Source organism: Thamnophis sirtalis, unplaced genomic scaffold, assembly GCF_051295495.1.
Source record: "Thamnophis sirtalis isolate CommonGarterSnake01/CBP01778 unplaced genomic scaffold, rThaSir2_p1.2 scaffold_7, whole genome shotgun sequence".
Lineage (NCBI taxonomy): Eukaryota > Metazoa > Chordata > Lepidosauria > Squamata > Natricidae > Thamnophis > Thamnophis sirtalis.
In genome coordinates, this window is record NW_028261387.1 from 48232493 (window position 1) to 48250480 (window position 17988).

Genomic DNA, 17988 nt, shown 5'->3' on the forward strand with positions numbered 1-17988 from the left:
AGACCAAAATCCTAAACATCAGTAACTTTTGAGCTACATGAATTAATAAGAAAAAAATAACATCATTCCCTAGGAGTCATACCAAATTCATGACCAAAAAATTAGAAATTATTCTGTCTTCTGCTAAGAGGGAACTAAGAACAACAGAGTACCACTGCTACTCTGCTATACAGTTGTTAGCAGGTAAAGCTTTTTCAGTTAAGAATGCTGGCTGATAGTTTGAGACAAAGTAAAAATCACAATGAAACTGTAATGATTATTTAATATGGGTTCTTTCTCTTGTACAGTAAGTCTATGTTTATAGTTTAACAGTGTACTCACATGAGGCATATTTGATAAATGACAAATGTTTTGGTGCACCCATTTCTGTTTTAGTACATACATTCTCAAAGTTTGCTGAGATAACTAACGTAATCTATTTCACAGTATTAACATAAAATTCCTGAAACAAAATAATGACTATAAATTAGCTGACAAGAGATGCTATTATCATCATAAGCAATTCTCCAATTCTGCATTTCACAAGCTTCAATTCTGAAATCTCATAGAGGAAGACTAAAATGATCCACATAATAATGAAAAAATATCCTTAAGATATACAGAGGCAAATTTACCTACACAGCTGTTTCTTTTGGCATCTTTTATCTGTTACCCAAAGTACATAAACCAAACAGTTCTGGGGGCTGTATAGTAACAGTACAACAGTGCAGACAATAACACTATAATTGACTAATCTGATTCTATGGGTATTATTACTGGACAAATGCCCCAAAACTCTAATTATAAATTAAGTATCACTGTTATCCAGGAAAAAGAAAATATAACATAGTTGCTCAAAATCCTCCTTTAGTTGTTATGGTTGTGAAAACCCTGTATTCCAGTGTGTGCAACAAGATGTATTGCATTACATTAGAAACATATGCTCCTACTCCTACCATCAGGTTCTACCACTTTGTATTCACTCTATTGTCCCAGATTTCATACATAGTATGAGAGCAATCACACAGTTCTAGATAAAAACCATTGAAGACAATGCAATAGTTAAGTTCCAGTCTAGTTTTCAAATCAGGAAGATCCAATATTGATATCAAACAACCTTGCGATCCTGTCAAATTATAAATTTATTTTTTTAATGCTAAGTTTTGAATTATGAAATTAAAGTAATCTAACATAAATATTGTTTTAGTATTTATTCTCAGTCAGATAATTAATGCTGACCATGGTTAGCAATAGCAATAGCACTTAGAATAATATACCGCTCCATAGTGTAGAAAATTTTGGTGTCCACAGAAAAATATTTGCATTTTTGCATTTTTTATATTGTACTAAATCAGGGATCCTCAAACTACGGCCCCTGAGTCGGATACGGCCCGCCGAAGCAATTACTCCCGCTCGCTGACAGGATGGGGTCCTTCAGGCACTTAGCTTGGCTGCCTGTTTAGCAGCTCCAGCCCTTCTGTCCCTCCCTCCCTGGAAGTCCAGACGCTTCAGTGAGTGGTGCGTGAAACTTCAGCCGGGCTCCTCGAAAGAGTTTGCAGGGGGGCGATCTAGATCCGGGGCTGCCTGCAAGACAAACATTCATTCTTGGCCGTATTTAAGATTCCGAGCTGCAATGGGTAGCAAACCTAGGGTTGACCCCGGGCACTTCTCTCCAGTAACAGGTGGCCAAGCTAAGTGCCTGAAGGACCCCATCCCATCATTAATTCATATTAGTGGTCCACGGGATTTAAAATTATAAATTTAGTGGTCCCTGAGATCCAAAAGGTTGGTGACCCCTGCCTTAATCCACAAGTAGACTCTCATTCCCAAAATGCTCTTCCAAACAGTCTTGCATATCACTCTTTTCTTTCTCATATATTTTGCTCTTGATGTAGAGCTTAGAAGCCCTGTCTCTGTATCAGAATCAAAATCTAGATTTGAATTGTCAGAGTAAGTAGAACATGGCTCTACTAAAAACTTAGTACCAGGCTCCAGCATTTTGGAATGAAGTTGCCAGGCCCTTTACCTAGCTTCTATTCTTTCCCCTCCTTTTCTCAAGCCCACTTTAAAACACAAATGTGACATTTCAGAACTAAAAATACCTGGAAACCAGTGAGGTTCCCTCTCTACATTCTCCCAAATGAGACTCTTCGTTTATAACACACACTTTGTGGTTTCCAGAACAATGAGTGAAATATTAGCTTTAGTCAAAATGATTTTTACTCTCTTTGATATACTTTACCCAATTTGTACACCCTGTATTAAAATAGCAATTGCTGTGTAAGGTTTCCTTTTTTTTTCATTTTGTCTTCCCAATATATCCACACGGAGGTTTTGTTGAAAGACAAGCGTCTATTTATATATCTCCAAGGCCAATATCCATCTCTGATGCCAATAGAAGCACTTGGCAAAAGCCTGCATGCCTTCTGGCCAGTATCTTTTTTCTTCTTACCCTCTCACACTACTTATGTCTTCTATTTTATATACAGCTATATTACATGCCCTCTAGCATAACAGCTGTTGGTTTGAATCATAGTTTTATTTTACCTTGCACAGAAGGACTCTTAAGAGATAATAGGATGCTACTGTAATGTTAGTGATGAACCAGTAAGTTATTAATTGCTGTGGCTAGGTACATCTGGGCAGTACATTGGAATAAACCCAAAAGCAGTTGCATTGTTTCCAAAAACTAGTCAACAGTAACACTCCAGGGATCTTAAGAAGTTTTTCTAGTCAGCATTACATGCAAGAAAAAACTCAAAACTTAGTAGGTCATTCCTTTGTTACCTAATAGTCAGGGTATCTAATGTATTTACTAATGAGGAAAGGGGGGAAAAAACCTGCCAGTAAAGAAAACATAAAGATCTACTTGTACCTACTCTATAACATTTTTTAATATAAGTTTTATCTCAGATATATTAAGTCTAAAGAAAATCCTTAGCACTCTAATAACAACACAGTTGTTTAAAGGGAAAATAAGAAATCTGAAGAGTTGTTTTTCTTATCCAAAAATCACCTATAAAGGACAAAGGGGAAGCCATACATACAGAAGGTCCTGCCTTCAATCTATGTCATCTGACTGATGAGCTTCAATAACCCTTCTGCAGGACTGCCTCTTCCCATATAGCCACAGGTCTCCATACCCTACAGCCATTTCTGTTTTAACAGCTGCAGAGAACGTATTCTCACTTGATAGCCAAAGTGTTCCCTTTTTTTAGGGGTGGTAGAAATAACAATGAAGCATGTCCTCGGTTTATGACAGACCTTCCTACAGTCACCCAACCACATTTTGCACAGGAAGCAAATGCCAGTTTTCCGCAAAACCAGCCCACAGCATGGTTCCATTAATGATCACGGCATTTGCTTAATGACCACCACAGAAAAGGTTGTAAAATCAGGTCAGTCACTGGTGACCCAATTCACAACTGTCACAAGTTACAACTGCAGGCTGCATTAGGATTGTAACTCAATAACTATCTGTGTATCAGTCAGCAACATTCCAGGTTGCTATCCCACTCCCTCTGCCATTAAGGAGTTTTGGATGTTCCCCCCCTCCCCCCCCCCCCCCCCCAGCAGCACTCAGAAACATCCAGGCCATTTTAAAACTCATTCTTTTATTTCACCAGCTTCTTTGACTATGCCAAACATAATTCCAGTGTGTTTGACAGATGGCTGGATGGATAGGTCCCTATCACGTAAGCTTTTCTTAAACTCCATTGGGTTAAAAGTATACAAATATAATTTGCTTACAAAAGCCCTCCTGCACAACGCAGCATATTGCTCTATGGCCATATTGACTTTTCTTCAGTTGTCAACACCCCATTAAACGAATCAAATGATACAGTACTTTTCACCTTGTTGTTTTTCCATAGAAATAAGTGCCTCTATAACTACCAGGATGCTAAAAATATTAAAGATAAAGGAGAGGCAAGGCCCTAAACTCCATCAAAAGAATAGGTGAATTCCATTCAAACATTCCAAGTCTAGAATGGGTTACAGACCCCTTGCAGAGACTGTGAGAATTGTTATTTTCAGATTCTTGCTTTTGTATTGTTTGTATTCTATTGTTTTATATTATAAAGTCATAATGGAATGGAGGGATCTAAAATTTTAATAAACAAATATATTAATGAATATTTCATATGTTTATGAAAGCTAAGGGCTTAAATATACTTACTTGCATATTAGACATATTGGATTGGATGAAAATTGTTCAGGAGTGTACATCTATAGACCTGTGATGTAAAAACAGTAATTTAGTCACATTTACTCAAAAGCAAAATTATTAGTATCACTCATTTTAATTTAAAAAAAGGTAGACTTGGCACACATACTCGTTTTCCAGAATAAGTATAGTGAAGGATTTGTTTTCGATTATATATTACCATCCAGCTGCATTCATTAAATCACAAGCCAGTTCACATTTATTTAGAATTAATTCCATTGGGTTAAATGTAATTCATTCCTACTATGCTTGAGATTAGAATTGGAAAGAGAAATGTTCAATCTTTCTTTAAGCATGGATGGATCACCTCAAAAATGTATTTCTGAAAATGTTTTACTCCAAAAATGGGAAATTTATTTTAATTAGCTTCAATCAGCACTTATTTTGCATTTATGGGATTCTTTTGATCCTATTTGATTCAAATCTTCCACCTGTATACTTTATTCTGTCAATTAATTTAGATTGTTCCTTAATCTTATTAGTACATATGAAGTCCCTGAAAGCTTTTGAAAGCTAGCTGAGGGTTCAAATGGCCTGTAAGTCTGAATGAGAAAATTATGAAATGTATCCTCCTCCTCCTAGTGTTACTCCTATAGGTGCAGAATCCTCTTTTTGGATCCAAAAATGCCATCTTGCACAGCATCAGGGTCATCTCTGCATTTTGACAGAGATGGCTGTAGATCCATTGGTTGCAACAAAAAACTTGTCACATAGGCCTAATATCGGTTTGATTTATGTTTAGCTCAGCACTGTCCTGGCAGACTGGCAGGCAGGCAGGCAGTATCCACCGGCAGCACTAGGAGGAGCAGACCTCACCATAGAAATTATATGAAATAATAAATTTATGATTTGGAGTAAAAATCCTGTTAACTATCACTTAAAAATTAAAACTTCTGGCCCATGCACATTTTTGTAGTGCAGCCTTCAATGTTCAAATCCACTAGTCACGAGCATGTGAAAACGTGTAGACTTCTAATAAAACTTATTTTTTATTTGTAAGAAAACCGGGGGGGGGGGGACTACATGGTTCTTGTCATCTCTTCAGTGCTATCAATAAAGTTCTTGCTTTCCTTTGCTCCAGATGTTTTCATAAAACCTGATGGGTGTCACCCTATTTATTTACTTGTAAATTAACCCCATTATATTTAATGTAGATTCCAAAATACAGCATTTGTCTGAAGATATAGAACATGTTACATCCTCAAGGATTCTATTTAGGATGATGTAATATATGTTGATATGTTGATGATATATGTTGGCCTTCCTAAACTGATCTGCACTTGTAGAATATGAAGGTAGGTATGGTAAAAACGTGGCCTTTATTTTTGTTAGAAAAATGGAATATAACATCTTGATAAAGGAACCTTTGGGAAGTTCTACATAAAGTACATGACCTAGGAAAAGTTAGTTTCTTAATACTTCATAATAACAAAGCATAATAACAATTATGCAATGAGTTGGCAGGCACATTTGGACTTTTCCAAGCTTGTGGTAGAACTCTCTCAAAATGGCTGACATCAAGGTCAGTTCATTACAAGAGCCACCTTATTGCTCTCCCCATACTCCCTACCAATAAAATACTCTGGGGTGCAGTTAGGCATCCATCATTTTATCTTCTAAGAAAGACCCAAGATTATTCCTGGAAATAAAATGTCAGAATGGCATTTTGCTCTGCTGCAGGCCAGTTTTTTTTTTCATTTCTCTTTCTCTACAGATAAACCAATCCCACTCCCAAAAATTAACAGCACAAGCTGCACCAAATGAGGTGCTCTATATTAGGCACAGAATTCAATCACATGCATTTGTGTGATACATGTGCAAGGAAGTATCCTTGCACATGTATCTCACAAAGATAAATCTTCTCTTGGATAGGTTTTAGATATTTTGCAAGTTAAAATACATTCAGAAATGTGTGGCAAGCAGGAACAGTATTGTTTACACTAATACCTCACTATTCCTGAGACTCATGGCACTAGGACTAGGTCAAGACTCAGGACCCTGAAATTTTAAAATCAAATACAATTTTTTTTTTAAAGCCAGTAAACTGAAAGACTCCTGGAAATCTGTAATTTTCTTCTTAGGGTGCCTGCAATGAACACATATCTCCAACCTAGAGTAGTTATTACCTCTCAATTTCTTATTTGAAATAAAAGATGCATCAGAAGTTGGGGGAGGGGAGATTATAGCTTAACCACGTTTATATCCCAAACTAAACGTGGAGTTCATCGCATTATACATTCCCACAAACAAGGAAAACCAGGACTTTTGACCCCCAAAACCTTAACACACCAATCGCCAACACGTACATTGTGTCGCACAATCTCGGCTAGATTTGGGCCGGCCCTAAATTATATTCCAAAGAAATCCTGTTAAATCAGCTTCAACCCTATTTAGGGTCATTGAGCTACTCAAATCACAAACTTATTCGCCCCCCGCCCCCGCCTTCAAATGAAGGAACAAAACAAGGGGGCGGGGATTTTTTATTTTTTTTTTAGTTTTGCAAAGCGTTCCCTCCCATTTGTTCCTCATCTTTTGGCGCGAGGGGAAAGGCAACAGCTACGGTAGCGCTCCCGCCGTTGTTTTCCTTTTGTTCTTCGCAGTTCAGCGCAGCCGCTGCTTCCCCCCCCCTCCCCCGAGCCCTCTAAGCAGCCTTTTAAAATCACCCTTGCGGCTTTCTTTTATATTTCCTCCACCCACAGGTGATGATGCAGACGCCAAATGGCTCCTCCTCCTTCCCCTTTACCCTCCCTCCCCCTCTTTCTCTCTTCCACTGGAAAGGCTAAGCTCCCCTTAGCCAGTCAGCCTGCCCTTATTTAATTTGGAGTGTGATTTTGCTATTTTTAGCTTCTGGGTTCTCTCCAGTAAGATTTAGAGGAGGCTTTTTTCCCCCTCTTACTTTTTTAATTCAGCAATTGATTTTGACCCAGCTTCCTTCCTCCTGGAACATTTTTTTAAAAAATTTATATAAATAAGAGGGGGCCTGTCTGCTTATACGCTGTTTCTCTCTCTTTTTTTCCATTGCAAGTCTCCCAGCCTTCTGCTTCAGATCTGCAATTGCAACCATCAGCAACCAGAAGGGGGGATTATTTTCATTTCATCACAACACACAAGGAAAAACGTATACAGATTCGCGAATAAGAGTAATTGTAAGTTGGTGATTTCTTTAAAAAAAAAGTTCCGTTAATCTTATTTTGCATTTGCAGAATTTAGAACCGGATTTTGCAAAGTCATTTCAGTTTGCAAAAAAAAATGTATCTGTGCTCGGAATTTACAATAGGAAGCAAGTAAGGCATGCGGAATAAAATACTCTCCAGCCTTTTATTCTCAGCGTGCATGCAAGTAAGAGAGGGGTTATATGTGCGGGAAGGGAGGTCTTAGCAGAGCTCACTGGATTGGGGAAGGCGGAATGGCCTTGTAATTTGTGGCTAGATATGGTTTTTCTCAAGCACTTCGCCTTTAATGTTAAATTCTAATACACTTGATCCGGATTTTATTCAGGGTGGGAAAACTGATGGATGTTTTTATACAGATCATGGTTAGATGGTTAGAATTCCTTATCTTGTCTCTTTTTTTTTAATTATTTTTTTAACGCCAGAAGAGAGTAGGTAGCGGTTGGAATTGCTTTGCTTATTGCAACTTGCTCCTTTTTGCGAGACTCACATAACATTGGAGCTCTGGCGGCTGGTGTTTCAGGTTTCTCTGCCCCCCCCCCCCCTTCTCGAGATCCTTACAAATACATGCACGCTGGGGCTGTATTCATTTTCAAATCGCGCGACACTACTTTCGTCCACTTATTAATTTTTTCAGTGGGTTTCTTCCAATAGACATGCAGATCTGGGGGGAAAAATGTGTGTGTGTGTGTGCAAATAGCAGGTGCATTTGGTTTTCTAGAAACACCCCCTTCCGTTCTTTTAAAGGGGAAGATGCCAGAGCTTTCGTTTTCTTTTAAAGGAAATTGCTATAAGCTGAGCTATAGCTTTTCAGATGTTGAAATGATTGATAAATTTAACTAGATTTTGTTAGACGGGTTTACTTTATTCATTTATTTGTAAAGCCTGTGCATCGTTTCTGGCTTACATTTTTGAGCAAAACTTTTGGCTGCTGTTGGGGGGAGGGTCCCACACTACTGCCCAAAATATGTATATTTAGTTTGTGAGCTGCAGCTACTGATTTTGAATGTTGGTTTTTTTCATTAAAGGCTCTGATTAGGCAGATTTAGATTCCAGTCTTGAGGTAGTGAATTGCTCAATTTGAAAATATTGGAGAACTTAAATCGAAAATATGTTCAGACATGAAAGTAATGCACCTAGCCTGCATATTATTAATACTTGGCTAACTGATGTTGGCAGAATTGGGGAAGTGTCTTGAAGAGGCATCTCAACCTATTCACTAATGGTTGGAAGAGAGAGTTTGGTTATTTTCCTCTTTCTAGTGATCAGGAGGGTTAGTTTTAGTGGAAAAGGAAAAGATGGAGTGTGTAACTTTCCCCAACAGTGTTCTCTTATATAAAGCTGCTTGCTAACTTTAAAAAAAAAGTCATTTACTATTTTTCCTATTCATAAGGAGGATCATACTCTCCCTCCCCCCACAAATCAACGCCTTGTGGGGACTGAACATTTGTGTCCTGTAGGACAGCTCTTCAAAAGTTTCCAGTTCTGTTAACCTTCCTGTGTGGCCCTCCAGCCTTCCTTATCACTTCCTTTTGTTATGTGCACTTCAAGTGGACTGGCTGTTTTTAATAGCCCATCTTCTGGGGCTTCAAAAGAATCCCCCTGGAATGCTCCATTAAGGGATCTCCCAAGCCAGCCTTATTTTCAAACAGCCTCTTCAAATTTATGATTTGGTGTTTATGTGTTTTCCTCCAGCATATTGTAAGCAAACCCAAGCATTTGCCCAGAAGGTGCCCCAGCTCCTGGGAGAACACTGTGCTGCTTGGATTTAGGCCAGCCATTTTGGATTGAGCAACCTGTTGTCTTTCAAAATTTAATTTGTTATTAATCAGATAGAAGCAAACAGTTGTGGTGCAAGCAGAGTGTGGGAACATGGAAGAAGAATTGGCAGAGTTCTGTATTTGAGGAGAAAAATAACCCCCGAAAATTGCTGTTTCTAAGGGTGACAGGTTGTGACTGCTGGCATTTAACTTCATTTTGAGGAATGAGTGATCTCTCTCACCCTAATAGCTGTCTAGAATAATATGTAATGATGGAGGGATGCTGCATAAGCATTTCTTCAGCCAGTATTTTAAAAAGCATTTTCCTTTTTTCCATTCTCAGTCTTCCCGCATTCACTATTTTAGGATGTAAACACATTATGATATACATTTTCCTGCATTCATTTAAAACTGGAGATTAACTTTCATTGTTGTATCATAGTGTTGGTTTTTTTGGTTTCTTCATGTTGGGATAAGACTTTCCAAAGTCTGAATTAATTGTTTATCAATTTGGAAGTAATTCTTGATGTACAACAGTTCATTTAGTGACCATTTGAAGTTACAACGCTACTGAAAAAAGTGACTTTTTCACAATTATGACCATTGCAGCATCCCCATGGTCGTATGATTTACATTCAGATGTTTGACAACTGGTTCATATTTATGACTGTTGCTGTGTCCAAAGATCATCTGATCACCTTTTGCAACCTTCTGACAAGCAAGTCAATGTGGAAACCAGATTCACTTAGCACAGTGGTTCTCAACCTTTTCAATGCTGCGACCCTTTAATACAGTTACTCAAATTGTGGTGACCCCCAACCATAAAATTGGTGTCTCGGTTCCTAAGACCATCAAAAATACGTGTTTTCCGATGGGCTTAGGCGATCCACAAGTTGAGAACCGCTGACTTAGCAACTGTATTACTAATTTAAAAACTAATGATTCACTGAAGAAATGGGGCAAAACTCTCTTACAAATTTTTCATTTAGCAACATACATTTTGGGTTCAATTGTAGTTGTAAATCAACATTTACAACTTGAAAATCAATGAGTAGTTATGATCACCTCTCTTCCCTTCTCTCCCTCAGGATTTCCCCATAGAGGCCTCTCCTATCTTATCCCCTTTTCTCCCTCAGCCTTGCGCCACAGAAACCTATCCTATCCCCCTTCTCTCCCTCAGCCTTGCCCCACAGAAACCTATTCTGTCCCCCTTCGCTCCCTCAGGGTGGCCCCATTGATCCTCTCCAAATTGCCAGCCGGCAGGCCGGATGAGTCACACACTGGCCTTGCTCAAATGGCAGTTGGAACAGAGATCTTTTCAGATGGGCAGGTGGAGTAGAATTCCTTATCAGAGCGTGTTAATAATACCGTGTTTCCCCAAAAATAAGACAGGGTCTTATTTTCTTTTGACCCCCCCCCCCAAAATATTTATTGTGCCTTATTATCGGGGTGGGGTTAATGTTTTGGGGCTGCTGGGTGGCTGCTCTCTTGCAAGTGGGCACCTGAAGAGCCAGGCACAGCCTCACGGGCAAATGGTTGTGTTGCACTGTCGTAGCAGCCCAACACACTAGCCATGAGGTGACCACGCTCATGAGAAGCCACCTGGCAACCTCCCTTTCCAGCCAGGCAGAGTGCCACTCACTAATCCAGTGATATCCCAAAGGCGCTAAGCCGCGTGGTTCTCTGCCCTCCCCCCAGCCCCCACGGCTTGGCGCGCTCGGGATAGCCTTCTCAGTGCATGGCACTCTGCGTGGCTGGAAAGGGAAGTTGCGCGAGTGCCTGTTCCGCCCCCAGCTCGTGTGCCTCCCAGCCTCACCATGCCCTGGGCCAGCTCTCCCTGCAGGGCTAGGGTGCCACCACCATCGCGGCGTTCCGAGCATAACCTATTCTCCGGCTTCCAAACTCTGGAGATCCGCAGCCAAGTCTTTCGGCAGCGACTGCTCTGGGAGTACGCTCTATGGTTGTGGGCTGGCTGCCAGCAGAGCATACTCCCAGAGCGTACAACCATAGAGTGTATTCCCAGAGTGGCAACTTCCGGAAGACTCGGCATTCAACCTCAGTGCTTTGGAAGCCACAGAAAAACCATGCGGCAACGGCAAGCAACAGGGAGAGTTAGGCAAGGGCATCGTGAGGCTGGGAGGCGCACGAGCAGGGAGCAGAAAAGCGGCTCGCGCAACCCCCCTCTCCAGCCATGCAGAGCCGCATTCACTGACCTAGGAGCATTCCAAAGGCGCCAAGCCACGGGAGCCGGAGGGGGGCGAACAGGCGTTCACAGGGCTTGGCGATACCCCTAGCTCAGTGAATGGTGCTGTGCCTGGCTGAAAAGGGGGTTTGCTGGGTGGCAGCTCACCTGTGCAACAGCGCAACACAGCCGTTTGACCCTGAAGTTATTACCAAAAAAGGAAAATGGTGACTTGCAACCAGTTTTTACACTTACAACCATTGCAGCATCCCCATGGTCATGTGATTGGAATGTGTGCACTTGGCATCTGGACTTAGGACTTAATCTTCGTAAATGTCAACGTCCATAAGGCAGTGACCGTTGCATTGTGAAGGCCAGGGGCAGGACGTCATGGATTACAGCACGCCATTGATTCCGATTTAGGGCGGCTTGTTGGGCATCGGTTATTGAAAAATGGAGTGGTTGAAGATCGTGAGCCACTTGGGATATCCACGTTTTCTTTGGGGCATTTCGTGCGATTTTCCACCCATCCGGTCGCAGCGAGTTAATCGATCGGTAAGGTAATCGGCTATTGTCCATACGGCAAACGTGTCCAAACCACCTAAGTCGTTGTCTTCTTAGGCAAAGTTCGATTGTAGTTTGGTTTTTACACAGCTGCAATACCGTTTCGTTTTTCCACCGGTCCCGTAGAGTTATGTGCAGAATGTTGCGCAGGCATCTTAGCTGGAATCGCTCTAATAGGTTCAGGTCGCTTTTAAGTAAAGTCCACGATTCCGAGCCGTACAGTAAGATTGTGCGGATGGAAGCATTAAATATCCTCATCTTAGTCGCAATCGTCACGTCATTTTGGCTCCACAGGCACTTCCTTAAAGAGGCGGATGCGGCTGTAACATTGCCAATGCGGCTTTTGATGTCATTTGTAGCCACTACACGTTGGCTGTCGATGATCGACCCCAAATATTTAAACGTGTCTACTCTTTCGATAGGGTTGCCTTCGAGGTGCAGTTGAGCTGGTTGAGTGCCCGTGAAAATGAATTTGGTTTTTGCACCATTTATCACCAGGCCGAGCTTGTTAGCATTTGCTTGTAATGCATCCAGGGTATTTTGGGCGGTTTGGGCTGTTTCAAACATCTGGCATATATTTATGATGGTTGCACTGTCCTGGGGTCATGTGATCATTTACAACCTTCCCAGCCAGCTTCCAATAAGCAAAGTCAATGGGAGAAGCCAGATTTGCTTAATGACATGATTCGTTAATTGGAGTGGTTCGCTTAACAACTGTAGCAAAATGCTTATAAAATGGGCATCATATACTTAACAACTGTCTTGCTTAGCAACAGACATTTTTGGCTCCTTGTCATAAATGAAAGACTACCTGTATAAAGCATAATTCCTAAAAGTAAAAGAGCTACAGGCCAAACTATTTCTGAGTTTGAATGGTAGAATGACATATACATTGCAATGTATAAAATGCACTATAAGTTTCTCAGAACAAACATAATGTTCAATTCATGTCAATCTCTCTCAAGCTAGTATCTTCTACAGATATTAGACTGCAATTTCTGTCATTAGTAGGCAAGCTGTCTGAAGTTACACATCTGGATGGCACCAGATGGGGAAGAAGCCTAGTTTATAATCATAACTCCAAAAAGAGGTTCACAACATAATAAAGCTATTGCCTTTATCTTCTTAAGTGTTTTCACCAATGAATTTCTTTTTGCATGCTGTTTATGAGATCTCACAATTTGTGTTATTTTAAATTATTTTCCTGTTCCCCTCTTCACATCTATTTCTCCCTCCCTCCCTGTGCCTCTGCCTCCCCCCCTGAGTTCCCCCCTCCCTCCACATTCCTGTTTGTAGCTGATAATTTATCTACTGAATTGATAAGGCTTCCCAACTCAAAACAGTATGATTTTCCAATGATGTCATGTACAGTTTTCCCTTCTACAGTCTATTTTTGGTCTGATGGAAATTTGAATTAAAACTTGGATTGATAAAAATATTGTCTCAATGTAGATTTCACATTTTGTTAATAACTTGGTGAGGATGATTGCTTTTACATCCTCAATCATTGTGCATGTGAGTTTTCCAGTGATCAGAACTCAGAACCAGCTCTGGAATTCACAACCTTCTGCATTTTCCTCAGTGCATTGTGACAGGTTTTTAGAAGGGAAATATATAATATTTCTTGAAAGTGTGTTGATTCTGTATTGGTTATGTTATATCCTGAGTGATTATTGGTACATTCATATATTTTCTAGTTTGTGAGGTGAAGGCAACAATGTGCATACAAGGTCGTTTCTAGCATTGAGATCCTAGCTAGCTTGGAGTAACATTTCTTCCTCTTCCTTACTCATGAGGAGTAGGACTGATTTTGCCCAAAGTCTTGTTGCAGCAGGAATGCTGCATGTGAGTGAGAATAGAAAAACTAGAGGTAAATTTGGGGAAATGGAACACCCTGAATAAAATACAATCTTAGTGGAATAAATTGTTCTGCTAGATGATATGAATGAGTGGGAATGAGATGAGAGAGTACAGAAAAGTGATTAGGCCATTTGGAGACTCAAGAATAATTGAGAACAATATTGTATATTCAATATTTGTTTAGAAAAGGGTCTGCTTTGAATTTGTGAATTGTATATTCATACATATTACAAAGAAACATAAATCTAAAAATATGGCTGGTTTGATTGTATATAATGAAAATTGGGAGAAATATACAAAACCCTGATTATTAAGAAATGGGCAACCATTTCTTAATAATGTCAAAGACAGATGGGGGAAATGGATGAAAGAGAAAAATAAGTAAAAGAAGCCACTGAAACAGAATGACTACTGGGATGAAACTCAAGTGATGATGGTATGTTAGAAAGAATATTTGAGAAGTATACATGGAATAAAAGTGATATGTCAAAGATTGGAGTTGAAATGTTCTTAGTGTCCAAGAAACACTAATGAAATGGAAATAAATGTTGTGAGAATCTTAGACTGAGAAGTAATAGCTGGTATCACTAAAGAAACATTAAAATATGGATGTGGATCACATGTATGAAGCCAACACCTGTGCCTGATATCTGGAAGAATGCCATAATGTTCTCCCACAGAAAAAGAAAGATAGCAAAAGTGAATGCTAAAACGACAAGGAGGATTAGAAGTGGCCCTAGGAACAAGTTTGTCAGAATTCTGATTCAAGGAAGAGGAGAATATAGCACAGTTACAGTCTGGACATGGGGTAGGCAGCCCATCTTTATTCTTCAACATATTATTGAAAAAGTAAAAGTATATGAGTTTATTTGGAGAAAACCTATGATTAAGTAAATATGTATGAGTTATGGGATATTTTGCAAGAGTGTGTTGAAAGTTGGTTTGCTGAATGCAGTGGGCATTATACAGCTGAAGTAAAATCTGTGTGAAAATGAATGTTTGCCAAAAGAAGCAAAAATGGCTGTGAATAACAGCATGCTTTTTTGCCCATTTAGTTGTATGGAAGCGAGAGCTGGATATGTGAAGAGGAACATAACAATCACTTGAATGCAATAGGAACAGGATATTTAAGTGTGTGGCTACATCAAAAAGAGATGGGGTCAAGAATGAATGAGTGATGGATGACTGTATTGAATTCAAAAGTGAGTGACCAATATTAAAAAAAAAACATTGGAAGTGGTTTGAACATACAGAGAGTAAATGAGGATTGAATTACAAAACAAATATATGAAGTACAAACAAATGACTTGAGAGGAAGGGGAAGACCAAGAAAGTTATGCTTGGGTGGAGCTGATGAGGTCTAAAGAACAAAAAGCAATATATGAATCAGAGTATGGGAGAGGCAGGGATGGTTTTCAAGGATAGGAAAATATGTTGAGTATAGTGAATAGTGTTAGTGTAACATAATTTTAGCTATGTTTTTTTCTATTTCATGTTAATTTCTTCAGCTTCTTTTCTTTTGCATAATGAATAATGTAGTATGTATGTATGTGAAGATGTATTGATGGCTTCAGAATGTGGTTTGTGATGGTGGATTTTTAATCTTAGGTGAGTAGATCTATTTATGTCATTCATAAGGAATTGATTGGCAGAATGCATCTTTCTCAGCACCTCTTTGCAACCGCAAATTGAATGGGACCATTTTCCCTCTTTTTTCATTTTGATTGATTCAAGGGATGAAACATTTATTTATTTATTTATTTATTTATTTATTTATTTATTTATTTATTTATTTATTTATTTATTTATTTATTTATTTATTTATTTATTTATTTATTTATACACCACTAAATTCTCAAATATGGGCTTGAAAATTCTGACTGCACTTTGCAGTGGTAATACAACATTACTGAATATGCTTCATGTAGCAGAAAGAGCAGGTTTGATACCAAGATTGAAAAAGATTGGCCACCTTTAATCCTTATTGAAACTTGTGGCATGGGAACCATAATTTCATAGCAGTTCCTTAAAGACTACTATTCAGTCCTTAATACATTTATTCCAAAGTAAATCCACACTAAATTCAGTAAGTTCAACTCCACAGTAAGCATTTCTGAATATTATTTATAAGTGTCTGGCTCTTTTAAAAAAAAGCATGAGTCACTTCCATAATTGAGTATGAGTCAAATTTTGTAAAAAAAGGACTAGTACTCTCTGTGTTCAAAGTTCATAAATCTGTCTGGAGTATATATTTTTAAACAATGTTCCTAGAAATATCTACATCATGCAGGCAGCTAATTCCAAGTCCAAAACAATCTCCTTTGGTCATCTCATAAAAACTCTCATAATTTTGTTTTCTTGGCTGAGTTTGTTTTATTAGAAAAAGTGATCCTTTCTCAACTTTTTGAATTTATAAGCTTTGAAGAAAAATTATTTAGATAATGTTGTAATCTAAAAAATGTGGACCTTTTAAACTGTATGCTAGGAATAAGGATAAAAACAGGCTTTGCTACTGGCAATATTTGTAAATAATGAAGCTTTATCAAGTATTGTGAGTATCTTAAAAATGCCTGATCCTATGAACTGTATTCTTCAGAACTTTGCTTATGGGAAGCTTCAAGATGTCTATTTCTAATTGTCAATGCCACAGACTAAACTTCTAATGGTGTACGTAAGAGAAGGGGAAGGCACATTTTTTGATCTTTGGTCACATTTGGAAATTAAGTGGAAATTGTGGCAATATTAAGAAAATGTCTATCATGGGATGGGAGGGCCGTCATGTACAAAGGCAATCCATGTACATGGTGGCATTAGCTGGTCACCAAAACACCTATTGCCAGAAGGACAATTAGTGAAGTTGCTGCTCACTAATCCTCATAATACACTTGTCTACCACTTCACCTTATTTTTTTCATGGCAGGTAAGAAACGCATTCACCCCTCTTTTTTATTTTTGTATAAATATATAAGCTATATGGGCCACTAAAATGTTATTGTAATTGTAATTGATATTAATTTCTCTTCATTGTAATTTTAACCCTGGCAATGCTATGGTAGTTATAAGACTTAGACTCAAAACGATCTTCAGAGAATTCACCTTAAAATACAAGGGCTTACTATACAAAAAATGCCTGTGAACACAGCCCTCTTTTCCATAGCAGGGAACACTTTTTGCTCTGAGGCATCATTTAAAACAAACCGTATTCTTTTTTCATTCAGAACTTAGGTTATTCTTCTATCGTTCAATGATTAATGAATTCATGGACTAAAGCTAATAACTAATTGCATATTTAATTTGGTATCAATTATAAAAAAAAATATTGTAAAAGCTGGATGATAATCTGTTGGTACCACAATAAATGTGAAGTGAGTTTGATTAACTTCTAAGAAGCACTGATATTCGTAGCCCAGTAAAACATGTAGCCTTTAATAAAAATCGGAAGTGTTCTAATTTCAGGCTTGGCAGGATGACGGAGTAGTGCAGCCAACTCTTCTAATAATGGTCATTCATGATATTTGTGTTAGCCTGTATGTTGTACTGCAGTGAAGCAGACAGACACACATACACACACACACACACACACAAATAAATTTAGAACAGGGGGCCCTTTGGATGCCTTTGGAGCATGCTGATCTGAATAGATCCATTTTTCAAAGCACTCTGCTTTCCCTACTGAGGCAAATAGAGGGCATTCGCTCTTTGCTTGGTTAAGAGCACCTCTTGAAAGTGTAGACTGGGCTTTTCTTTTGCTCTCTGAGCAGGGAGAGGACCAAATCTTAAAGACACTCTGCATTATTCATACCCTTTCCTAAGGTTTGATATTGTAATAGCCAGAATGAAATCTACTTTTAAATCTACATATGTTGACATTGGAGAGAAATGAATTAACAGAATCATTTTATATCTGTCCTTTTTAAAAGAGAGAAGATGAGTGAATCCAGTGCAAAATCAAGCCAGCCCCTGTCTGCTAAACAAGACAAGGATGTTTCAGAGAAGAGAGGACGAGGTCGGCCCAGGAAGCAACCCCAGGTTTGTACAATATTCAGCTGCCCTTGTGTTATTAGGGGAAGCTTTTGCAAGATGTACTATGAATCTTGCCTCTGACTGGTTATTGCTTAAAGCAACTGAGTCATAGTCAAAGGGAAATGCAAAGCAGTATTACTATGGTGCAACCAAAGCTATTGATGATACACAGCGAAAGTTAAACATTAGTAGGTCATTTACTTTGCATATTTAATGAAAGCAACT

At 38.9% G+C, this 17988-nt stretch overlaps 1 protein-coding gene and 1 long non-coding RNA gene across 2 annotated transcripts in view; one reads left to right on the top strand and one right to left on the bottom strand.

The window, feature by feature from the left end:
- Window positions 1-27: 27 nt before the first annotated feature.
- LOC148044640 (uncharacterized) lies at window positions 28-6664 on the bottom strand. Its single transcript, XR_015697396.1, has 3 exons — window positions 6511-6664; window positions 4157-4214; window positions 28-1563 (listed from the first exon to the last, which is right to left on the bottom strand). It is a non-coding gene; the product is annotated as an uncharacterized LOC148044640 (long non-coding RNA).
- A 289-nt stretch (window positions 6665-6953) lies between these two features.
- Window positions 6954-17988, top strand: part of HMGA1 (high mobility group AT-hook 1) — a 33793-nt gene continuing 22758 nt past the window's right edge. The window contains exons 1-2 of the mRNA XM_087719934.1: window positions 6954-7350; window positions 17661-17769. Coding sequence (XP_087576060.1) covers window positions 17668-17769 — 102 coding nt within the window. The 5' untranslated portion in view covers window positions 6954-7350; window positions 17661-17667. The remainder of the gene's footprint in view (window positions 7351-17660; window positions 17770-17988) is intronic.